This window comes from Thalassophryne amazonica, chromosome 5, assembly GCF_902500255.1.
Source record: "Thalassophryne amazonica chromosome 5, fThaAma1.1, whole genome shotgun sequence".
Lineage (NCBI taxonomy): Eukaryota > Metazoa > Chordata > Actinopteri > Batrachoidiformes > Batrachoididae > Thalassophryne > Thalassophryne amazonica.
In genome coordinates, this window is record NC_047107.1 from 1,247,933 (window position 1) to 1,272,162 (window position 24,230).

General features: G+C 42.5%; 1 protein-coding gene across 1 annotated transcript in view; it reads left to right on the plus strand.

The window, feature by feature from the left end:
* LOC117509706 (nuclear receptor corepressor 2-like) overlaps window positions 1-24,230 on the plus strand; it is a 219,620-nt gene that overhangs the window by 178,517 nt on the left and 16,873 nt on the right. The window contains exons 7-9 of the mRNA XM_034169426.1: window positions 832-888; window positions 3,888-3,940; window positions 18,281-18,347. Of these exons, the coding sequence (XP_034025317.1) occupies window positions 832-888; window positions 3,888-3,940; window positions 18,281-18,347 (177 nt within the window). The remainder of the gene's footprint in view (window positions 1-831; window positions 889-3,887; window positions 3,941-18,280; window positions 18,348-24,230) is intronic.

Genomic DNA, 24,230 nt, shown 5'->3' on the forward strand with positions numbered 1-24,230 from the left:
TTTTCTTCAAGTAAAATTGTCGTTATTTAATTTTATATCCTTCATCAGCGTCACCAAGCAAATGGTTGCACATTAGCTTGGTGATGTCAGATCCAGCCAAGCCATGATTACTGAGGAAATAAGGGGGTCCAAATTTTTAATGGCCCCAGCCAAACCCCCTGTCATGAAATCATTGGCCAGTCCCTCAAAAAATGATTTAATAAAACGCCCGAGTCACCGGAGCCTAGGTTAGCTGGTTAACTTAGTTTGCTCAGTAACTCTGAGATGGGGGCGTGTTCAGGCTTCATTCGTCCTGCCTAGATCACACAGGGTCTCGCCCAGGCTCCTCCTCTTTGTCCTGATTAGCCTACACAGAGACGGAGTCACAGTGGCAGCCGGAGCTGCACTTTCTGAGCTTCGAGGCGTCTCTTCAGAACACCTCTGGGTGAGGTCACGTAGGTTGAGTCTGACTTGTCGCTGACCCGTCGGCTCCAAACACAGACGTACGCTGAGGCGTCTCTGAGTTTTTCCTCGTGTGCAGAGGCTGGTGGTTGTTGGTGCTGAGGTGGCCTGGTCATCCTTCATCACGTGCCTTATTAGATAAGAACCAAAGCCCTGTTGGTTTCTCTCCCACTCACTCTCTGTTCCACTCCCACATGCTGTGCTGCTCTCTTTCTCTCAGCAGAGGTGAGTAATTCTCTTTTTTCACAGAGCTCGTGTTAAAAGCTAATAATAGTCCGCTCATCCATCCAGAACGCCTGAGTCAAGTCTTGCTGATGGCGTGAACACATTCACTGTGTTGCCGTGGTGATGGTGGATGGCTAATGTGCAGCTTCTCTGTTTCTCTCCCAGAAAAAGGCAGAAGAGGCTCATCGGATCCTGGAGGGACTGGGGCCCCGGGTGGAACTGGTGAGTGCCGGCTTTGTGTTCACACCATTATTGTCAAACCATCACCTTCTTCTGTTCAGGGTCATTGTTTCCAGCTCATTCACTCTACAACCCCAATTCCAATGAATTTGGGACATTGTGTAAAATGTAAATAAAAACAGAATACAATGATTTTCAAATCCTCTTCAACCTATATTCAATTGAATACACCACAAAGGCAAGATATTTAATGTTCAAACTGATAAACTTTATTGTTTTTGTGCAAATATTTGCTCATTTTGTAATGGATGCCTGCAACATGTTTCAATAAAGCTGGGACAGGTGCAACAAAAGACTGGGAAAGTTGATGAATGTTCAAAGAACAGAGGTGTGTGTCATGATTGGGTATAAAAGGAGCATCCCCAAAAGGCTCAGCTGTTCACAACCAAATACGGGGTGAGGATCACCACTTTGCGAACAACAGCATGAAAAAATAGTCCAACAGTTTAAGAACAATGTTTCTCAACATTCAATTGCAAGGAATTTAAGGATTCCATCATCTACAGTCCATAATATAATCAGACATCATAGTGTAAAGGATCTTACCGCGTGGGCTCAGGAACACTTCAGAAAACCATCAGTTAACACAGTTCATCACTACATCTACAACTGCGAATTAAAAGTGCAAAGTGAAAACCATACATCAACAACATCCAGAAACACCGCTGCCTTCTCTGGACCCGAGCTCATTTGAAACAGACACAAAGTGGAAAAGTGTGCTGTGGTCTAATGAGTCCGCATTTCAAATTGTTTTTGGAAATCATGGACATCGTGTCCTCCAGACAAAAGAAGAAAAAGACCATCCAGATTGTTACCAGTGCACAGTTCAAAAGCCAGCATCTGTGATTTGTATGGGGGTGTGTTAGTGCCCATGGCATGGACAACTTACACATCTGTGATGGTATGGGGGTATGTTAGTGCCCATGGGATGGACAACTTACACATCTGTGATGGTATGGGTGTGTGTTAGTGCCCATGGGATGGACAACTTACACATCTGTGATGGTATGGGGATGTGTTAGTGCCCATGGCATGGACAACTTACACATCTGTGATGGTATGGGGGTGTGTTAATGCCCATGGCATGGGCAACTTACACATCTGTGATGGTATGGGGGTGTGTTAGTGCCCATGGCATGGACAACTTACACAACTGTGATGGCACCATCAATGCTGAAAGGTACATCCAGGTTTGGAGCAACACATGCTGTCATCTAAGCAACGTCTTTTTCAGGGACGTCCCTGCTTATTTCAGCAAGACAATGCCAAGCCACATTCTGCACGTGTTACAACAGCGTGGCTTCATAGTAAAAGAGTGCGGGTACTAGACTGGCCTGCCTGCAGTCCAGACCTGTCGTCCATTGAAAATATGCGGCGCATTATGAAGCGCAAAATATGACAACGGAGACCCCGGACTGTTGAACAACTGAAGTCGTACATCAAGCAAGAATGGGAAAGAATTCTACCTACAAAGCTTCAACAATTAGTGGCCTCAGTTCCCAAACGCTTATTGAGTGTTGTTAGAAGGAAAGGTGATGTAACACAGTGGGAAACATACCACTGTCCCAACTTTTTAGAAACCTGTTGCAGGCATCCATTTCAAAATGAGCAAATATTTGCACAAAAACAAAGTTTATCAGTTTGAACATTACATATCTTGTCTTTGTGATGTATTCAATTGAATATAGGTTGAAGAGGATTTGAAAATCATTGTATTCTGTTTTTATTTACATTTTACACAACGTCCCAACTTCATTGGAATTGGGGTTGTAACTGTCCCCATCTGAAGAATGAGTACTTCAGTACTTGGCATGAATGACCAACAACTGCCGCCAAACAAATTCACCAGCATCTAACCAGTGACCCAAGGGAATGTTTCCCAATCCGTGTCCTTAGGAACCAAAGTACTGCAAGTTTTCCTTTTGTCCCTGATCCACTCACATCAGCTCAGTCAGCCAATCAGCAGCTGATTTGGCTTGATTTGTACAGTTAGAGTAGGGAGACGTGGACAATGTTCAGTATTTTCAGTCTCAGGGACCAGCTGCTCATAGGTGACAAGTGGATGCTTTTAGTGCTCAGTCTCTTTGGAGGATCCTTGGATGCCGCTGGAATGACTTTGTTTCAAAGGAGTGGTACCAACATCTCATGGTTTACAGCTGACTGGAGAATCAGCCATAAGAACTGTGGCACTGGAGATGTCAAGCATCCCAGCAGGAGGTTCAAGTAGACGGTACAGCAGAGGTGTCTGTTAGGTCACCTGATCAGATTCTCTATCAAGATTTCGCTTTATATTGGCTTTGAAGAATTATGTCAAAACTACTTCATGGATTCTCACTAAATTTGCACCACAGATGGATATTAGGCTATGGAAGACTCCGTGGAATTTTGGAGGTGATCTGGATCCAGATTGGTTAGATGCCAGAAATCTCTGATTGCACTTGTTTTCAATAGGGAATATAACCAACTGATTAATTGATTAGTTGTTAGGTCCATAAACTGTCAGAAAATGGTAAAAAAAAAATGTTGATCTGTGTTTTGCAGATGTTTTTTGATGTCTTATTTTGTCCACAGCTCAAATATGATCACTTCACTAACAGATAGGAGTAAGATTCACGTGCCCAGTAAGAAGCACAAATAGAAGAATGTATATGTCTAAAATCACTCTGAGTAAAAGCTTTCCCTCACTGAGGCCTCGCTGATGGCACTCTGAGCGTAGACTGAGACCACAGACGGGACACGCAGAGAATGCTTCAGTCTGAGGCTCACTGACGGGGCTTACTGCCGACACCAGCGGATGGTGTCCGCAGCGTTCTTCTCTTTATGCCCCTTACTGTCGCTCGACCAAAAAATAAATAAATAAATACACTGACAGAAAATGACCTGTTTGTGTTTCCTCCTTAAGTCATGCTGTCGAATGAAGATTGATCTAAATACCAAGGACAGGTCATGTGAGTGATTTGTTTTTGTTTTCTCCTGTGCAGCCTCTGTATAACCAGCCTTCAGACACCAAGCAGTACCATGAGAACATCAAAATGTGAGTGTCACTACATGAACATATTCATGCATCAAGCTGCTTTGAGGACATACAAAGGAAGAAGCCACTGCTCTGTGCAGCTGGTGTCACTGAGGAGTTGCAAAATAGATTATATATAATATATGTAGCAAGTGACCAAATCCGTCTGTGTGGCAGTCCTCATTACCTGAGGCCATCATATATGGCCATCGGTATCGCGAAGACTTTGCGTCCATCCGTCTGTCTGTGCTCGTCATAAGTCCAGTCCTGTTACTGCCAGAGTCTTCAGAGTCATAGGGAATGTTCTGGGGGCACAGACCTTCGACAAATTCAAAGATGGCTAACCTGGACCTATTTTAAAAGGTTAAAAAGTCACATTCTGTTTCAACCTGTTCTGTTTTTTTTTTAAGGGGCAAGTGTGACAGCCAATCAGAGTAGAGTGGCACGGTGACATCAGTGGCAGGTCTAGCTAGCTGCAAACTCTGTTTTGTTTGTGTGTAAATGTAACATCTTTGTCATATATTATATAAAAGCTAGCAAGAAATAAGCACTTCTAAAACTGAAAATGCTGTTTTTGGAGCCTGATAACATCTCTGGAATGATTTACCAGTCATTTTGCGGGCTTCCACTAACTCAAAGCTAACTTTCGCTCTTGTCAAAAGCTCACGCATGCGCACACGCACACCATCCTATTTTTCAGTTTATCCACATTAGTGCAGCAGATAAGAGAATATTTAGAGCGGAATCCTGCAGATGGTGATAAAAGCATCAAATTTGGCAGAAATAGTCCTCAGACAAGCCACTTTTGAAAAAACAGATTGGCCACTTGAGTTTTCAGTTGGCGTTCAGGTAGAGGTCAATTGAAGAATAACACAGGAGTCAAGATAAAAAGATGATCCAATCATATGGAAACCTATGCCACATTATTTGCCTGATCATAAAGATTCTAAAAAGGTATGGTTTGGACTATCTGTAACTGAATTCTATGGAGTTATGGGATAAAAGCAGCAAGAATGGTGACAAAGGTCAGTGTCGGTTTGTACAGGGGTCAAAAGTTGAAGTTGCTCTAATTTTGGTAAAAAGTGATGCAAATTACTAGTTGAGTTAACACGGTTTTAAAAAGGAATAGTTTGGACCATGTATCATCCTTACTTATCACGTCATGGGGTAACATATGTCGCATGTCATGGAATCCAATAGACGTAGACTTTGTTTGACCTTTGCTTTGGAACCAAGCATTCAACACTGTCAAAACTATTCAATTTATTAATACTATTAGCTCAACAAATAATTTCAATAATTAAATAATAATAATAATAATAATTCAGTAATTCAGGGACCTTGACAAAGAGACTCTGCCGGTCAACCCGCCCAGTTTTGTTGGTTGGTTGGGATGCTTTCAGTTGTTATGCTGTGACTTGCGACAGCGCTTCAAATTGCTGTTGATGTCTCAGCTGACCCGAGTGTTTTTATCTCTGCAGCGCTCTCTGGTCTGGGCCGTCAGATTAAAGGTTTGAGCATCTTTATTCTCTATCGAAAAAAAAAATAAAAAAAATTCCTCTTTCGTTGTCGTCTTTTGGAAGCCGGGTCAAATCAAAACTCAATACAAAAATAGCTGATTTTATGAGAAAAATGTTCATGAGAGGAATTTGGAGTTGAAGAAGAAAGGTTTTAATTTGAAAAATTGAAAAAGGAAGTTAAATGCACCTGCGCGTTTAACTTTACAAAAGTTGAGCAGAAGTTATCTGTCGAAAAAAAGAAAAGTAACTTCTTGTTGGCATGCACAAACAAGAAATAAGTTTTAAGCAGCACGTGGTTTCAAATAGTTGTAAATCTTGATGGCTGAGGCGGCGTCTCAAGACTCAGGAAAAACAAAAGTGTAAGAGAACTGAAAGAGTAAGAGCCAAAAGAGAAAAGAGAATGAGTTCCCCGGGGGCGCAGGCTTTTAAAGGTTGAAAGCTCCACCCCCAAGAATTCTGGGTACTGTAGTTTTTTTTCTGAGCTTCTTTGTTTGGTTATACAAGTATATATATAAGTCAGCGTCTGCTCCTAAATTCCCGCCTTAAAATCAAACAAGTCCTGTAGGATAATTCTTGTAATTGGTTTTCCATGGAAATACACACACAGCACAATTATATATGAAAGAAAGCACATTAGGTAAACTTTCCACAATGAACAGAGTATAACATGCCAGATATATCACTTTCATGCGTGAGGTTAAATGGTCACATGTTGTTTGCTTTTCTTTTTTCTGTTGCAATAATACAATGCACTTTTTAAAATGTGGTTATAATTTTAATACTATACCAGTCAGTCACGTCCTTCCCCAATTCGTCCAACAGGGGCCACTCTTGTTCCATGGACTGGATTTTGGATTTCATCACACAATGTGAAATAGGTCAATATTGGGTCGATTTTAATCAGAAAAACTGGACTGTGATCAACAAGTTGATGGCAGTTCTTCAGTGAGGTGGTTTTTCTTGAGGCTGGTTGTAAAGACGTATTTTTAGGACTTTTGGGGCAGATAGGTCTTTCTGAGGTCTGTTTCTTTTTTATGAGAGAGATACTAGCACATCTGGTTTGGGATCTTGATAAGGTAATTCGTAGCTCCGTGAGGAATGCACTTTGGGGGGGTCTCAAATCCTGGAAAGGGTGGGGCCATCCTGGGACCCTCCAAGCCATCCTGTGTTGGCTTGGGGAGTCTCCCTTTGACATCTGGAGATTTACCAGGTGTGTTAAATTTTTCTAAAAGAAGAAATTTCATGACCTTTGCTTGATGCAAACTTAGGATGTTGAAGGTTGGTGCAGCTTTCCGCTACACTACAGTAATGATGTGAGCAGAGCAGAGCAGGAATGAACATGGTGCAGCATATTTGTCAGGGAAAAATAACTCTCTTGGAGCCTCACCTTAATGTCAGGCTCCATCTCGCTCTACGTTTGTATACCAGTGCCGTACCAGGCCCACTCGCAGCATGCATCAGAATCATGACTGACCCACACTGCATCTGTGTACTGTTTAGCAAGAAAAACTGCAAGCATTACATCGAACACACATGACACACTGAGCTGCGTTTCAGATGGTGTGTTCCTGCTCACCCACCCCCCCCCACCCCCTTTGATGATGACTTTTATTTCATTTGGCTGAGATTTTTTATCACTCTAACAATCAGTCAACATTTATTTATATCACCCATTAATTACAGCAGCCAGATGGTGTCCAAAGTGTTTTGCAGTAAAATCAAGGAACATACAGTGAAGTTAGAGGCACATAAAAACAAAACGTGTCACAGCGCCACCAGGTGTTGAAAGCCAGCTTAAAGAAATAAGTCTTGAACTTTGATTTAAAAGCCCTCCGTAAAGCTAGGACATCTTTCTACTCATCACTAATTGAAGAAAATAAGAACAACCCCAGGTTTCTTTTCAGCACTGTAGCCAGGCTGACAGAGTCAGAGCTCTATTGAGCTGAGTATTCCATTAACTTTAACTAGTAATGACTTCATGACTTTCTTTGCTAACAAAATTTTAACTATTAGAGAAAAAATTACTCATAACCATCCCAAAGACGTATCGTTATCTTTGGCTGCTTTCAGTGATGCCGGTATTTGGTTAGACTCTTTCTCTCCGATTGTTCTGTCTGAGTTATTTTCATTAGTTACTTCATCCAAACCATCAACATGTTTATTAGACCCCATTCCTGCCAGGCTGCTCAAGGAAGCCCTACCATTATTTAATGCTTCAATCTTAAATATGATCAATCTATCTTTGTTAGTTGGCTATGTACCACAGGCTTTTAAGGTGGCAGTTATTAAACCATTACTTAAAAAGCCATCACTTGACCCAGCTATCTTAGCTAATTATAGGCCAATCTCCAACCTTCCTTTTCTCTCAAAAATTCTTGAAAGGGTAGTTGTAAAACAGCTAACTGATCATCTGCAGAGGAATGGTCTATTTGAAGAGTTTCAGTCAGGTTTTAGAATTCATCATAGTACAGAAACAGCATTAGTGAAGGTTACAAATGATCTTCTTATGGCCTCGGACAGTGGACTCATCTCTGTGCTTGTTCTGTTAGACCTCAGTGCTGCTTTTGATACTGTTGACCATAAAATTTTATTACAGAGATTAGAGCATGCCATAGGTATTAAAGGCACTGCCCTGCGGTGGTTTGAATCATATTTGTCTAATAGATTACAATTTGTTCATGTAAATGGGGAATCTTCTTCACAGACTAAAGTTAATTATGGAGTTCCACAAGGTTCTGTGCTAGGACCAATTTTATTCACTTTATACATGCTTCCCTTAGGCAGTATTATTAGACGGTATTGCTTAAATTTTCATTGTTACGCAGATGATACCCAGCTTTATCTATCCATGAAGCCAGAGGACACACACCAATTAGCTAAACTGCAGGATTGTCTTACAGACATAAAGACATGGATGACCTCTAATTTCCTGCTTTTAAACTCAGATAAAACTGAAGTTATTGTACTTGGCCCCACAAATCTTAGAAACATGGTGTCTAACCAGATCCTTACTCTGGATGGCATTACCCTGACCTCTAGTAGTACTGTGAGAAATCTTGGAGTCATTTTTGATCAGGCTATGTCATTCAAAGCGCATATTAAACAAATGTGTAGGACTGCTTTTTTGCATTTACGCAATATCTCTAAAATTAGAAAGGTCTTGTCTCAGAGTGATGCTGAAAAACTAATTCATGCATTTATTTCCTCTAGGCTGGACTATTGTAATTCATTATTATCAGGTTGTCCTAAAAGTTCCCTAAAAAGCCCTCAGTTAATTCAAAATGCTGCAGCTAGAGTACTGACGGGGACTAGAAGGAGAGAGCATATCTCACCCATATTGGCCTCTCTTCATTGGCTTCCTGTTAATTCTAGAATAGAATTTAAAATTCTTCTTCTTACTTATAAGGTTTTGAATAATCAGGTCCCATCTTATCTTAGGGACCTCGTAGTACCATATCACCCCAATAGAGCGCTTCGCTCTCAGACTGCAGGCTTACTTGTAGTTCCTAGGGTTTGTAAGAGTAGAATGGGAGGCAGAGCCTTCAGCTTTCAGGCTCCTCTCCTGTGGAACCAGCTCCCAATTCAGATCAGGGAGACAGACACCCGCTCTACTTTTAAGATTAGGCTTAAAACTTTCCTTTTTGCTAAAGCTTATAGTTAGGGCTGGATCAGGTGACCCTGAACCATCCCTTAGTTATGCTGCTATAGACGTAGACTGCTGGGGGGGTTCCCATGATGCACTGTTTCTTTCTCTTTTTGCTCTGTATGCACCACTCTGCATTTAATCATTAGTGATTGATCTCTGCTCCCCTCCACAGCATGTCTTTTTCCTGGTTCTCTCCCTCAGCCCCAACCAGTCCCAGCAGAAGACTGCCCCTCCCTGAGCCTGGTTCTGCTGGAGGTTTCTTCCTGTTAAAAGGGAGTTTTTCCTTCCCACTGTTGCCAAGTGCTTGCTCACAGGGGGTCGTTTTGACCGTTGGGGTTTTACATAATTATTGTATGGCCTTGCCTTACAATATAAAGCGCCTTGGGGCAACTGTTTGTTGTGATTTGGCGCTATATAAAAAATTGATTTATTGATTGATTGAAAAAGTGCTGGGTCCGAAATACCGTGCATCTGGAAAATATTCACAGCATTGCACTTTTTCCACATTTTATGTTACAGCCTTAAGGGCCTTTCACACTGCTAGCTTTAGCGTGTCGCTTTAACGCCCCCTAGCGCGTCAGGCCGATGCGTTCCAATGCGTTGTGACGTCAGACGCTTTGCTTCGGAAGCGGCAAGGAGGCGGAGATTGCGGCTACCACACTCTGGCTGTTTCCACAACCTGAAAGAAGTTCAGCGATCACCATCTTGAATTTGCGTCGCCTGAACCACAAAAAAAAAAGCTTTAAAAACAGCAGTAGAACGATTCTCCATCACCCTGCTGGGAGAAGCGTTTTTTCAGCTCCTTTTCAGAGTGACGCCAAACGAGGGAGGACTGACGACTTGGTGGGATATCGATCAAACCGCGACAGCGGACCGACCCGCACGGAGAAGCCGGCCTTCAGGCATCATCACTGGGCAGACCGAGGCAGGCAGCCGGGGTGATGGCGCAAACCCACTCAGTCTGAAATCTCCCACTTTTTGGATATATGTGAAGTCCCAGTTTGACCATTGGAGGTTAGTTCTGCAGCTTTATCGAGGTGAGAATAAAATAAAAGTAAAACGTGATGTTTTTGCACTGCTGTGAAGGTTTATTGATCGGCTAACGTTAGCTTAGCTTTGTAGCACAGTTGATCTGAGTGAACGCTTTAATTTCTAAATGGTTCAGTCTTTTTTATTTTTTACCAAACAAAGCTACAGCTTTTTTCAGACACCACAAAAGCTCAACTTTAAATAACTTATTTTTTCGGGCGTTTTTTTCCATCGTTTTTTTGCCATTTTTTTTCTTTTTTATACTGTTTAGTGTTTCTTTATATTAAAAAAAAAAATGTTTGTCCCAATCAGGAACATTTGCTGTGCAGACAACCAAACGTCCGTTGATGAGCTGAACACCACGAAGTCCAATTGAAAGAAAACATCTCTGCTTTTCAAAATAGGACAAAAGTGTCTTCTGCAACACCACCAGAGGTCAAAACTGCAGAAGAGACCTTCTGGTCCAGAGAATCCAGCAGAAGATCACCTGCTTCTAAATAAAAGGCTCTTTGAACAGCAACTATTTTATTATTTAAAAAAAAAGCTGTTTCATTTTTTTTTTTAACAATAAATGAACGGATCATTAAAAATGTCCACGAATCAAAGTCCAAAGACATTTGCACAGGTAGAAGCTCTCCACTTATTGTGCTCAAATTCATATTTTAGAAATGACTCTGTCCTGATAACAACATTAAAGACAATTACATATTTTGTTGAAATGACTATTAAAAAAATCATCATGAGGTTTATGTCACAGAAATCCTACTTTACAATCACACTGCAGTCATTGTTAAATTACTTAAATTATAATAAACATTTGTATTTATTTACAGTGTCTGTTTTTATGGCTGAAATGAAATATAAATAATCTACCAGACTTAAAAAATGTTATTTTATTTGTCTAAAAGTTCTGTCCTCTATCTTTTCTCTGTCCTCTGCCTGTTCACTCTCCATTCTGTCTGTTCTGTCTTCTGTCTTTTCTCTGTCCTCTGCCTGTTCACTCTCCATTCTGTCTATTCTGTCCTCTGCCTCTTCTCTGTCCTCTGCCTGTTCACTCTCCATTCTGTCTATTCTGTCCTCTGCCTGTTCACTCTCCATTCCGTCTGTTCTGTCTTCTGTCTTTTCTCTGTCCTCTGCCTGTTCACTCTCCATTCTGTCTATTCTGTCCTCTGCCTGATCACTCTCCATTCTGTCTATTCTGTCCTCTGCCTCTTCTCTGTCCTCTGCCTGTTCACTTTCTGTTCTGTCTGTTCTGTCTTCTGTCTTTTCTCTGTCCTCTGCCTGTTCACTCTCTGTTCTGTCTGTTCTGTCCTCTGTCTTTTCTCTGTCCTCTGCCTGTTCACTCTCCATTCTGTCTATTCTGTCCTCTGCCTGATCACTCTCCATTCTGTCTATTCTGTCCTCTGTCTTTTCTCTGTCCTCTGCCTGTTCACTCTCCATTCTGTCTATTCTGTCCTCTGCCTGATCACTCTCCATTCTGTCTATTCTGTCCTCTGCCTCTTCTCTGTCCTCTGCCTGTTCACTTTCTGTTCTATCTGTTCTGTCTTCTGTCTTTTCTCTGTCCTCTGCCTGTTCACTCTCTGTTCTGTCTGTTCTGTCCTCTGCTTGTTCACTCTCCATTCTGTCTGTTCTGTCCTCTGCCTGTTCACTCTCTGTTCTGTCTGTTCTGTCTTCTGTCTTTTCTCTGTCCTCTGCCTGTTCACTTTCTGTTCTGTCTGTTCTGTCTTCTGTCTTTTCTCTGTCCTCTGCCTGTTCACTCTCTGTTCTGTCTGTTCTGTCCTCTGTCTTTTCTCTGTCTTCTGTCTTTCTCTGTCCTCTGCCTGTTCACTCTCTGTTCTGTCTGTTCTGTCCTCTGCCTGTTCACTCTCTGTTCTGTCTGTTCTGTCCTCTGTCTTTTCTCTGTCCTCTGCTTGTTCACTCTCCATTCTGTCTGTTCTGTCCTCTGCCTGTTCTGTCCTCTGCTTGTTCACTCTCCATTCTGTCTGTTCTGTCCTCTGTCTTTTCTCTGTCCTCTGTCTTTTCACTCTCCATTCTGTCTGTTCTGTCTTCTGTCTTTTCTCTGTCCTCTGCCTGTTTACTCTCTGTTCTGTCTGTTCTGTCCTCTGTCTTTTCTCTGTCCTCTGTCTTTTCACTCTCCATTCTGTCTGTTCTGTCCTCTGTCTTTTCTCTGTCCTCTGCTTGTTCACTCTCCATTCTGTCTGTTCTGTCCTCTGTCTTTTCACTCTCCATTCTGTCTGTTCTGTCTTCTGTCTTTTCTCTGTCCTCTGCCTGTTCACTCTCTGTTCTGTCTGTTCTGTCTTCTGTCTTTTCTCTGTCCTCTGTCTTTTCACTCTCCATTCTGTCTGTTCTGTCCTCTGTCTTTTCTCTGTCCTCTGCTTGTTCACTCTCTGTTCTGTCTGTTCTGTCCTCTGTCTTTTCTCTGTCCTCTGCTTGTTCACTCTCCATTCTGTCTGTTCTGTCCTCTGTCTGTTCTCTGTCCTCTGCTTGTTCACTCTCTGTTCTGTCTGTTCTGTCCTCTGTCTTTTCTCTGTCCTCTGCTTGTTCACTCTCCATTCTGTCTGTTCTGTCCTCTGTCTTTTCTCTGTCCTCTGCTTGTTCACTCTCTGTTCTGTCTGTTCTTTCCTCTGTCTTTTCTCTGTCCTCTGCTTGTTCACTCTCCATTCTGTCTGTTCTGTCCTCTGCCTGTTCTCTGCTCATCTATCTGTTTCCTCTCTGTTCTGTCTTCTGTCTTTTCTCTGTCCTCTGCCTTTTCTCTGTCCTCTGTCTTTTCTCTGTCTTCTGTTTTTTCTCTGTCCTCTGCCTGTTCACTCTCTGTTCTGTCTGTTCTGTCCTCTGTCTTTTCTCTGTCCTCTGCCTTTTCTCTGTCCTCTGCCTGTTCACTCTCTGTTCTGTCTGTTCTGTCCTCTGTCTTTTCTCTGTCCTCTGCTTGTTCACTCTCCATTCTGTCTGTTCTGTCTTCTGTCTTTTCTCTGTCCTCTGCCTGTTCACTCTCCGTTCTGTCTGTTCTGTCTGTTCTGTCTTCTGTCTTTTCTCTGTCCTCTGTCTGTTCACTCTCCATTCTGTCTGTTCTGTCTTCTGTTTTTTCTCTGTCCTCTGCCTGTTCACTCTCCATTCTGTCTGTTCTGTCTTCTGTCTTTTCTCTGTCCTCTGCCTGTTCACTCTCCATTCTGTCTGTTCTGTCTTCTGTGTTTTCTCTGTCCTCTGTCTGTTCACTCTCCGTTCTGTCTGTTCTGTCTTCTGTGTTTTCTCTGTCCTCTGCCTGTTCACTCTCCGTTCTGTCTGTTCTGTCTTCTGTGTTTTCTCTGTCCTCTGTCTGTTCACTCTCCATTCTGTCTGTTCTGTCTTCTGTCTTTTCTCTGTCCTCTGCCTGTTCACTCTCCGTTCTGTCTGTTCTGTCTTCTGTCTTTTCTCTGTCCTCTGCCTGTTCACTCTCCGTTCTGTCTGTTCTGTCTTCTGTCTTTTCTCTGTCCTCTGCCTGTTCACTCTCTGTTCTGTCTGTTCTGTCTTCTGTCTTTTCTCTGTCCTCTGCCTGTTCACTTTCTGTTCTGTCTGTTCTGTCTTATGTCTTTTCTCTGTCCTCTGCCTGTTCACTTTCTGTTCTGTCTGTTCTGTCTTCTGTCTTTTCTCTGTCCTCTGCTTGTTCACTCTCTGTTCTGTCTGTTCTGTCCTCTGTCTTTTCTCTGTCCTCTGCTTGTTCACTCTCTGTTCTGTCTGTTCTGTCCTCTGTCTTTTCTCTGTCCTCTGCTTGTTCACTCTCTGTTCTGTCTGTTCTGTCCTCTGTCTTTTATCTGTCCTCTGCTTGTTCACTCTCCATTCTGTCTGTTCTGTCCTCTGTCTGTTCTCTGTCCTCTGCTTGTTCACTCTCTGTTCTGTCTGTTCTGTCCTCTGTCTTTTCTCTGTCCTCTGCTTGTTCACTCTCCATTCTGTCTGTTCTGTCCTCTGCCTGTTCTCTGTCCTCTGCTTGTTCACTCTCCATTCTGTCTGTTCTGTCCTCTGTCTTTTCTCTGTCCTCTGTCTGTTCACTCTCCATTCTGTCTGTTCTGTCTTCTGTCTTTTCTCTGTCCTCTGCCTGTTCACTCTCTGTTCTCTGTTCTGTCTTCTGTCTTTTCTCTGTCCTCTGCCTGTTCACTTTCTGTTCTGTCTGTTCTGTCTTCTGTCTTTTCTCTGTCCTCTGCCTGTTCACTCTCTGTTCTGTCTGTTCTGTCCTCTGTCTTTTCTCTGTCTTTTCTCTGTCCTCTGCCTGTTCACTCTCTGTTCTGTCTGTTCTGTCCTCTGTCTTTTCTCTGTCCTCTGCTTGTTCACTCTCCATTCTGTCTGTTCTGTCCTCTGCCTGTTCTCTGCTCATCTATCTGTTTCCTCTCTCTTCTGTCTTCTGTCTTTTCTCTGTCCTCTGCCTTTTCTCTGTCCTCTGCTTGTTCACTCTCCATTCTGTCTGTTCTGTCCTCTGCCTGTTCTCTGTCCTCTGCTTGTTCACTCTCCATTCTGTCTGTTCTGTCCTCTGTCTTTTCTCTGTCCTCTGTCTGTTCACTCTCCATTCTGTCTGTTCTGTCTTCTGTCTTTTCTCTGTCCTCTGCCTGTTCACTCTCTGTTCTCTGTTCTGTCTTCTGTCTTTTCTCTGTCCTCTGCCTGTTCACTTTCTGTTCTGTCTGTTCTGTCTTCTGTCTTTTCTCTGTCCTCTGCCTGTTCACTCTCTGTTCTGTCTGTTCTGTCCTCTGTCTTTTCTCTGTCTTCTGTCTTTTCTCTGTCCTCTGCCTGTTCACTCTCTGTTCTGTCTGTTCTGTCCTCTGTCTTTTCTCTGTCCTCTGCTTGTTCACTCTCCATTCTGTCTGTTCTGTCCTCTGCCTGTTCTCTGCTCATCTATCTGTTTCCTCTCTCTTCTGTCTTCTGTCTTTTCTCTGTCCTCTGCCTTTTCTCTGTCCTCTGTCTTTTCTCTGTCTTCTGTTTTTTCTCTGTCCTCTGCCTGTTCACTCTCTGTTCTGTCTGTTCTGTCCTGTCTTTTCTCTGTCCTCTGCCTGTTCACTCTCTGTTCTGTCTGTTCTGTCCTCTGTCTTTTCTCTGTCCTCTGCTTGTTCACTCTCCATTCTGTCTGTTCTGTCCTCTGCCTGTTCTCTGCTCATCTATCTGTTTCCTCTCTGTTCTGTCTTCTGTCTTTTCTCTGTCCTCTGCCTTTTCTCTGTCCTCTGCTTGTTCACTCTCCATTCTGTCTGTTCTGTCTTCTGTCTTTTCTCTGTCCTCTGCCTGTTCACTCTCTGTTCTGTCTGTTCTGTCCTCTCTTTTCTCTGTCCTCTGCTTGTTCACTCTCTGTTCTGTCTGTTCTGTCCTCTCTTTTCTCTGTCCTCTGCTTGTTCACTCTCTGTTCTGTCTGTTCTGTCCTCTGTCTTTTCTCTGTCCTCTGCCTGTTCACTCTCCATTCTGTCTGTTCTGTCTTCTGTCTTTTCTCTGTCCTCTGCCTGTTCACTCTCTGTTCTGTCTGTTCTGTCTTCTGTCTTTTCTCTGTCCTCTGCCTGTTCACTTTCTGTTCTGTCTGTTCTGTCTTATGTCTTTTCTCTGTCCTCTGCCTGTTCACTTTCTGTTCTGTCTGTTCTGTCTTATGTCTTTTCTCTGTCCTCTGCCTGTTCACTTTCTGTTCTGTCTGTTCTGTCTTCTGTCTTTTCTCTGTCCTCTGCTTGTTCACTCTCTGTTCTGTCTGTTCTGTCCTCTGTCTTTTCTCTGTCCTCTGCTTGTTCACTCTCTGTTCTGTCTGTTCTGTCCTCTGTCTTTTATCTGTCCTCTGCTTGTTCACTCTCCATTCTGTCTGTTCTGTCCTCTGTCTGTTCTCTGTCCTCTGCTTGTTCACTCTCTGTTCTGTCTGTTCTGTCCTCTGTCTTTTCTCTGTCCTCTGCTTGTTCACTCTCCATTCTGTCTGTTCTGTCCTCTGCCTGTTCTCTGTCCTCTGCTTGTTCACTCTCCATTCTGTCTGTTCTGTCCTCTGTCTTTTCTCTGTCCTCTGTCTGTTCACTCTCCATTCTGTCTGTTCTGTCTTCTGTCTTTTCTCTGTCCTCTGCCTGTTCACTCTCTGTTCTCTGTTCTGTCTTCTGTCTTTTCTCTGTCCTCTGCCTGTTCACTTTCTGTTCTGTCTGTTCTGTCTTCTGTCTTTTCTCTGTCCTCTGCCTGTTCACTCTCTGTTCTGTCTGTTCTGTCCTCTGTCTTTTCTCTGTCTTTTCTCTGTCCTCTGCCTGTTCACTCTCTGTTCTGTCTGTTCTGTCCTCTGTCTTTTCTCTGTCCTCTGCTTGTTCACTCTCCATTCTGTCTGTTCTGTCCTCTGCCTGTTCTCTGCTCATCTATCTGTTTCCTCTCTCTTCTGTCTTCTGTCTTTTCTCTGTCCTCTGCCTTTTCTCTGTCCTCTGCTTGTTCACTCTCCATTCTGTCTGTTCTGTCCTCTGCCTGTTCTCTGTCCTCTGCTTGTTCACTCTCCATTCTGTCTGTTCTGTCCTCTGTCTTTTCTCTGTCCTCTGTCTGTTCACTCTCCATTCTGTCTGTTCTGTCTTCTGTCTTTTCTCTGTCCTCTGCCTGTTCACTCTCTGTTCTCTGTTCTGTCTTCTGTCTTTTCTCTGTCCTCTGCCTGTTCACTTTCTGTTCTGTCTGTTCTGTCTTCTGTCTTTTCTCTGTCCTCTGCCTGTTCACTCTCTGTTCTGTCTGTTCTGTCCTCTGTCTTTTCTCTGTCTTCTGTCTTTTCTCTGTCCTCTGCCTGTTCACTCTCTGTTCTGTCTGTTCTGTCCTCTGTCTTTTCTCTGTCCTCTGCTTGTTCACTCTCCATTCTGTCTGTTCTGTCCTCTGCCTGTTCTCTGCTCATCTATCTGTTTCCTCTCTCTTCTGTCTTCTGTCTTTTCTCTGTCTTCTGTCTTTTCTCTGTCTTCTGTTTTTTCTCTGTCCTCTGCCTTTTCTCTGTCTTCTGTCTTTTCTCTGTCCTCTGCCTTTTCTCTGTCCTCTGTCTTTTCTCTGTCTTCTGTTTTTTCTCTGTCCTCTGCCTGTTCACTCTGTGTTCTGTCTGTTCTGTCCTCTGTCTTTTCTCTGTCCTCTGCCTGTTCACTCTCTGTTCTGTCTGTTCTGTCCTCTGTCTTTTCTCTGTCCTCTGCCTGTTCACTCTCTGTTCTGTCTGTTCTGTCCTCTGTCTTTTCTCTGTCCTCTGCTTGTTCACTCTCCATTCTGTCTGTTCTGTCCTCTGCCTGTTCTCTGCTCATCTATCTGTTTCCTCTCTGTTCTGTCTTCTGTCTTTTCTCTGTCCTCTGCCTTTTCTCTGTCCTCTGCCTGTTCACTCTCTGTTCTGTCTGTTCTGTCCTCTCTTTTCTCTGTCCTCTGCTTGTTCACTCTCTGTTCTGTCTGTTCTGTCCTCTGTCTTTTCTCTGTCCTCTGCTTGTTCACTCTCCATTCTGTCTGTTCTGTCCTCTGCCTGTTCTCTGCTCATCTATCTGTTTCCTCTCTCTTCTGTCTTCTGTCTTTTCTCTGTCCTCTGCCTTTTCTCTGTCTTCTGTCTTTTCTCTGTCTTCTGTTTTTTCTCTGTCCTCTGCCTTTTCTCTGTCTTCTGTCTTTTCTCTGTCCTCTGCCTTTTCTCTGTCTTCTGTCTTTTCTCTGTCTTCTGTTTTTTCTCTGTCCTCTGCCTGTTCACTCTCTGTTCTGTCTGCTCTGTCCTCTGTCTTTTCTCTGTCCTCTGCCTGTTCACTCTCTGTTCTGTCTGTTCTGTCCTCTGTCTTTTCTCTGTCCTCTGCTTGTTCACTCTCCATTCTGTCTGTTCTGTCCTCTGCCTGTTCTCTGCTCATCTATCTGTTTCCTCTCTGTTCTGTCTTCTGTCTTTTCTCTGTCCTCTGTCTTTTCTCTGTCCTCTGCCTTTTCTCTGTCTGCCTGTTCACTCTCCATTCTGTCTGTTCTGTCCTGTGTCTTTTCTCTGTCCTCTGCCTCTTCTCTGTCCGTCTCTCTGTTCACTCTCCATTCTGTTTGTCCACACAGCCTGTGTGTGTCCTTTCATTGTCAAACTCTGAGTTTGTCCAGCGGTGTTTGTGTTGTCTGTGTGGAGACTCTCTGTGGTTTTGGTTCAGTTTATGACATGATGAACGCTCCAGAAGCTAAAACGCTGACACCCGTCTTTGTTTAATCTGCTTCCTTCTGTCTTTTTCTTTTTGTTCTGCTCAGAAATCAGGCGATGAGAAAGAAGCTCATCTTATACTTCAAGAGAAGGAATCACGCTCGTAAGCAGTGGGTGAGTGATGCACATGTCTGCTGGGTGGCGAGTGTGGCACAGAGCTGCCGCCAGGCGCATCCACCTGCTGCCAGCTACAAACGATGTGTCTGCTGCTTTTATCAGCAGTGCTGCGTTCACTGTCAGCGGTTTTTGTGCGCTCCTGTCCGCTGGGGACTGTGAGAGGCAGAGCCACGTGACGCAACCATCAATAAAGCACAGATCAACAGCAGAGAGTACGATTAAAGAGCAGATTAAAATCAGCCGCCCTTTTCACTGCTGCAATCCAAGTCCAGAACATTGACATTGATATCTGCCTTGTAGTCAGAAAGGTCTGACATTTACAGCAGCAGGTGGTTCTGTTCCATGTGCATTTGAAAGTCATGTCGAGGCGTTTCATTAACACCACGCCACTGCTGGAGGCGACTGAAAATGTGCCTCCACACTCACTGGTTTCCAAAAAATATCTGCAGCTAAACAAAGCCACCCAGGGTTTTCATGTATCCCATAATCCCTTGCGTGCCAGAGAGTCGCTGCAGTCAAACAACATATAGAGAATCCACATGATGACAATTGTAAATGAATATTATACTACAAAAATGTATTTTTTCATGCTTTTCATCACGTTAATAAGAGACTGCTGCATGATACCCTGAAAACTTGCTAAAACAATTCTAACAAATGATCCGTGTCTGTTACATTTAATCTGCGTGGAATTTAATAAATGCAAACCGAATTTCAGACATATTATATATATATATATTAGTCTGGAACAAAGAGGACAAACAGTGTTATAAAGAACAATAATCAACACGTTAAAGAGCAAACTTCACTTTCCTCCAGAACGACATGATCAGGAAGTGATTGTCGCTCACAGCAGCTCCCACTGAAAATAACGGAGAGACAGACTGTGATTCTCACGTTTACATAAAACAAACACAATAACAATGTCTATAAACCCAGAGAATATATTCATGAGAGTTTTAGGCACAATATAAAAATAGTTTTATGTTGCGATGTTAATGGTGTTGTCCGTGTGCAGCGGTTAAAGTGCAGCATGATCAGAGCGTCTCAATGCAGTTCTCAGTGTTACTGAGATCTCACAGCGCGGTGACCTCTCTGAGGTTTTGTGGGATTTCAAACCTGAAAAGCCTCAATATAAATTTCTTGTGGGGTTTTTTTTTTTTCTTTTTTTTTTTGAGGATTGGAATTTCACACGCCGTAAAAGTATCTTGTGATGTTTAACCCAGAAAAAGTAAGATTCCGGTTTCCGATCTTCCATGGGAGGGCGGCACGCCATGAGGGGGATGGGGAAAGCCGCTAAGAGAAACCACTCGAGAAACCTCAGGAGAGCCACGACGGGCGTGTTTCTGGAGGATGGTGGATGGTGCGGTGCTGAGGTGCCACCCATGGTGCCCGGTGTTGCCAACCGAACGGTCCCCCCTAAAAATCAGTACCCCTGCCTTCACTGTGCATGCGTCATTTCTGTGTGTCAGCAGCGATTCACAGATTATCACCTCATTTCTGCTTCAAACTGCCTCCAGTCATCATCTGTTTCAGCCACAGATATCTGAAACTTTTGTACAACAATCATTTCCACAGAAATTCAGCATTATTTCATCATAATAAACGGAGGAAGTGATCAGAGGGCCAAAAGGCATTTTGACAAAAAGTAAATAGATGTTTCTGGACAGCAATTTTGTGCTGAATATGAATATCTTGTTTGCTTTCCTTAAAAATGCTTAATTAGGTCATTAATTAAGATCATAGTTAATAATTGGATAATTGGCAAAGCTTCTGGGGAAAACCTGGTCTTGTTAGGAGAGACGGCATCCATCCCACTTTGGATGGAGCAGCTCTCATTTCTAGAAATCTGGCCAATTTTCTTAAATCCTCCAAACCGTGACTATCCAGGGTTGGGACCAGGAAGCAGAGTTGTAGTCTTACACACCTCTCTGCAGCTTCTCTCCCCCTGCCATCCCCTCATTACCCCATCCCCGTAGAGACGGTGCCTGCTCCCAGACCACCAATAACCAGCAAAAATCTATTTAAGCATAAAAATTCAAAAAGAAAAAATAATATGGCACCTTCAACTGCACCACAGACTAAAACAGTTAAATGTGGTCTATTAAACATTAGGTCTCTCTCTTCTAAGTCCCTGTTAGTAAATGATATAATAATTGATCAACATATTGATTTATTCTGCCTAACAGAAACCTGGTTACAGCAGGATGAATATGTTAGTTTAAATGAGTCAACACCCCCGAGTCACACTAACTGTCAGAATGCTCGTAGCACGGGCCGGGGCGGAGGATTAGCAGCAATCTTCCATTCCAGCTTATTAATTAATCAAAAACCCAGACAGAGCTTTAATTCATTTGAAAGCTTGACTCTTAGTCTTGTCCATCCAAATTTGAAGTCCCAAAAACCAGTTTTATTTGTTATTATCTATCGTCCTCCTGGTCGTTACTGTGAGTTTCTCTGTGAATTTTCAGACCTTTTGTCTGACTTAGTGCTTAGCTCAGATAAGATAATTATAGTGGGCGATTTTAACATCCACACAGATGCTGAGAATGACAGCCTCAACACTGCATTTAATCTATTATTAGACTCTATTGGCTTTGCTCAAAAAGTAAATGAGTCCACCCACCACTTTAATCATATCTTAGATCTTGTTCTGACTTATGTTATGGAAATTGAAGACTTAACAGTATTCCCTGAAAACTCCCTTCTGTCTGATCATTTGTTAATAACATTTACATTTACTCTTATGGACTACCCAGCAGTGGGGAATAAGTTTCATTACACTAGAAGTCTTTCAGAAAGCGCTGTAACTAGGTTTAAGGATATGATTCCTTCTTTATGTTCTCTAATGCCATATAACAACACAGTGCAGAGTAGCTACCTAAACTCTGTAAGGGAGATAGAGTATCTCGTCAATAGTTTTACATCCTCATTGAAGACAACTTTGGATGGTGTAGCTCCTCTAAAAAAGAGAGCTTTAAATCAGAAGTGCCTGACTCCGTGGTATAACTCACAAACTCGCAGCTTAAAGCAGATAACCCGTAAGTTGGAGAGGAAATGGCGTCTCACTAATTTAGAAGATCGTCACTTAGCCTGGAAAAAGAGTCTGTTGCTCTATAAAAAAGCCCTCCGTAAAGCTAGGACATCTTACTGCTCATCACTAATTGAAGAAAATAAGAACAACCCCAGGTTTCTTTTCAGCACTGTAGCCAGGCTGACAAAGAGTCAGAGCTCTATTGAGCCGAGTATTCCTTTAACATTAACTAGTAATGACTTCATGACTTTCTTTGCTAATAAAATTTTAACTATTAGAGAAAAAATTACTCATAACCATCCCAAAGACGTATCGTTATCTTTGGCTGCTTTCAGTGATGCCGGTATTTGGTTAGACTCTTTCTCTCCGATTGTTCTGTCTGAGTTATTTTCATTAGTTACTTCATCCAAACCATCAACATGTTTATTAGACCCCATTCCTACCAGGCTGCTCAAGGAAGCCCTACCATTAATTAATGCTTCGATCTTAAATATGATCAATCTATCTTTGTTAGTTGGCTATGTACCACAGGCTTTTAAGGTGGCAGTAATTAAACCATTACTTAAAAAGCCATCACTTGACCCAGCTATCTTAGCTAATTATAGGCCAATCTCCAACCTTGTTGGACCAATCTCTGTGCTTGTTCTGTTAGACCTCAGTGCTGCTTTTGATACTGTTGACCATAAAATTTTATTACAGAGATTAGAGCATGCCATAGGTATTAAAGGCACTGCGCTGCGGTGGTTTGAATCATATTTGTCTAATAGATTACAATTTGTTCATGTAAATGGGGAATCTTCTTCACAGACTAAAGTTAATTATGCAGTTCCACAAGGTTCTGTGCTAGGACCAATTTTATTCACTTTATACATGCTTCCCTTAGGCAGTATTATTAGACGGTATTGCTTAAATTTTCATTGTTACGCAGATGATACCCAGCTTTATCTATCCATGAAGCCAGAGGACACACACCAATTAGCTAAACTGCAGGATTGTCTTACAGACATAAGGACATGGATGACCTCTAATTTCCTGCTTTTAAACTCAGATAAAACTGAAGTTATTGTACTTGGCCCCACAAATCTTAGAAACATGGTGTCTAACCAGATCCTTACTCTGGATGGCATTACCCTGACCTCTAGTAATACTGTGAGAAATCTTGGAGTCATTTTTGATCAGGATATGTCATTCAAAGCGCATATTAAACAAATATGTAGGACTGCTTTTTTGCATTTACGCAATATCTCTAAAATCAGAAAGGTCTTGTCTCAGAGTGATGCTGAAAAACTAATTCATGCATTTATTTCCTCTAGGCTGGACTATTGTAATTCATTATTATCAGGTTGTCCTAAAAGTTCCCTAAAAAGCCTTCAGTTAATTCAAAATGCTGCAGCTAGAGTACTGACGGGGACTAGAAGGAGAGAGCATATCTCACCCATATTGGCCTCTCTTCATTGGCTTCCTGTTAATTCTAGAATAGAATTTAAAATTCTTCTTCTTACTTGTAAGGTTTTGAATAATCAGGTCCCATCTTATCTTAGGGAACTCGTAGTACAATATCACCCCAATAGAGCGCTTCGCTCTCAGACTGCAGGCTTACTTGTAGTTCCTAGGGTTTTTAAGAGTAGAATGGGAGGCAGAGCCTTCAGCTTTCAGGCTCCTCTCCTGTGGAACCAGCTCCCAATTCAGATCAGGGAGACAGACACCCTCTCTACTTTTAAGATTAGGCTTAAAACTTTCCTTTTTGCTAAAGCTTATAGTTAGGGCTGGATCAGGTGACCCTGAACCATCCCTTAGTTATGCTGCTATAGACGTAGACTGCTGGGGGGTTCCCATGATGCACTGTTTCTTTCTCTTTTTGCTCTGTATGCACCACTCTGCATTTAATCATTAGTGATCGATCTCTGCTCCCCTCCACAGCATGTCTTTTTCCTGGTTCTCTCCCTCAGCCCCAACCAGTCCCAGCAGAAGACTGCCGCTCCCTGAGCCTGGTTCTGCTGGAGGTTTCTTCCTGTTAAAAGGGAGTTTTTCCTTCCCACTGTAGCCAAGTGCTTGCTCACAGGGGGTCGTTTTGACCGTTGGGGTTTTACATAATTATTGTATGGCCTTGCCTTACAATATAAAGCGCCTTGGGGCAACTGTTTGTTGTTATTTGGCGCTATATAAATAAAATTGATTGATTGATTCAGTAAAATTAATGTTTTTGCAAAACATAATGCATTTCATTACTAAAATACAATATTGAAAGCTATTTTGTGCTATCATTCATACCAAAACCATAATAGCATGTCAAAATGTTAGAATTAATGCAAATTCTTCCAGAAGTAATGACTCATTTTGGCTGTATTTCCTTAACCGTTGGACTGTCTCTTTTTCACTTGAGCATAAATATACACTGTTTTTTCTATGCGAAATGTATGTGATTGACCACGGCTCTATGACTTGTTTTCTGCAGTGTGTGTTTTGAGGGAAAGGAATATGATCTCTGGCTGCATAATATTTGGTAATTAGTGCATTAATTACAGTACGTAAGTCAGTAAAGTTTATTTATATAGTACCTTTCAAGATAAAATAACAGTGCTGTACAGGAATTTAAGACCACCGAAATAAAAATACAGAAACTTAAAGCAGCAGTCACATCAAACTATTTAAATGCGAGTCTGTACAAATAGGTCTTGAGCTTCCCCTTAAAAGTTCCAACAGAGTCCACGGAGCATAGGTGTAGTGGCAGTGCATTCCACAGTTTGAGTGCCACAACCTCAAATGCACAGTCTGTTTTGGTCTTCAGCCTTGACCTTGGTACAGCCAACAGGTTCTGGTCCGAGGACCTCAGAGACCTGCTTGTC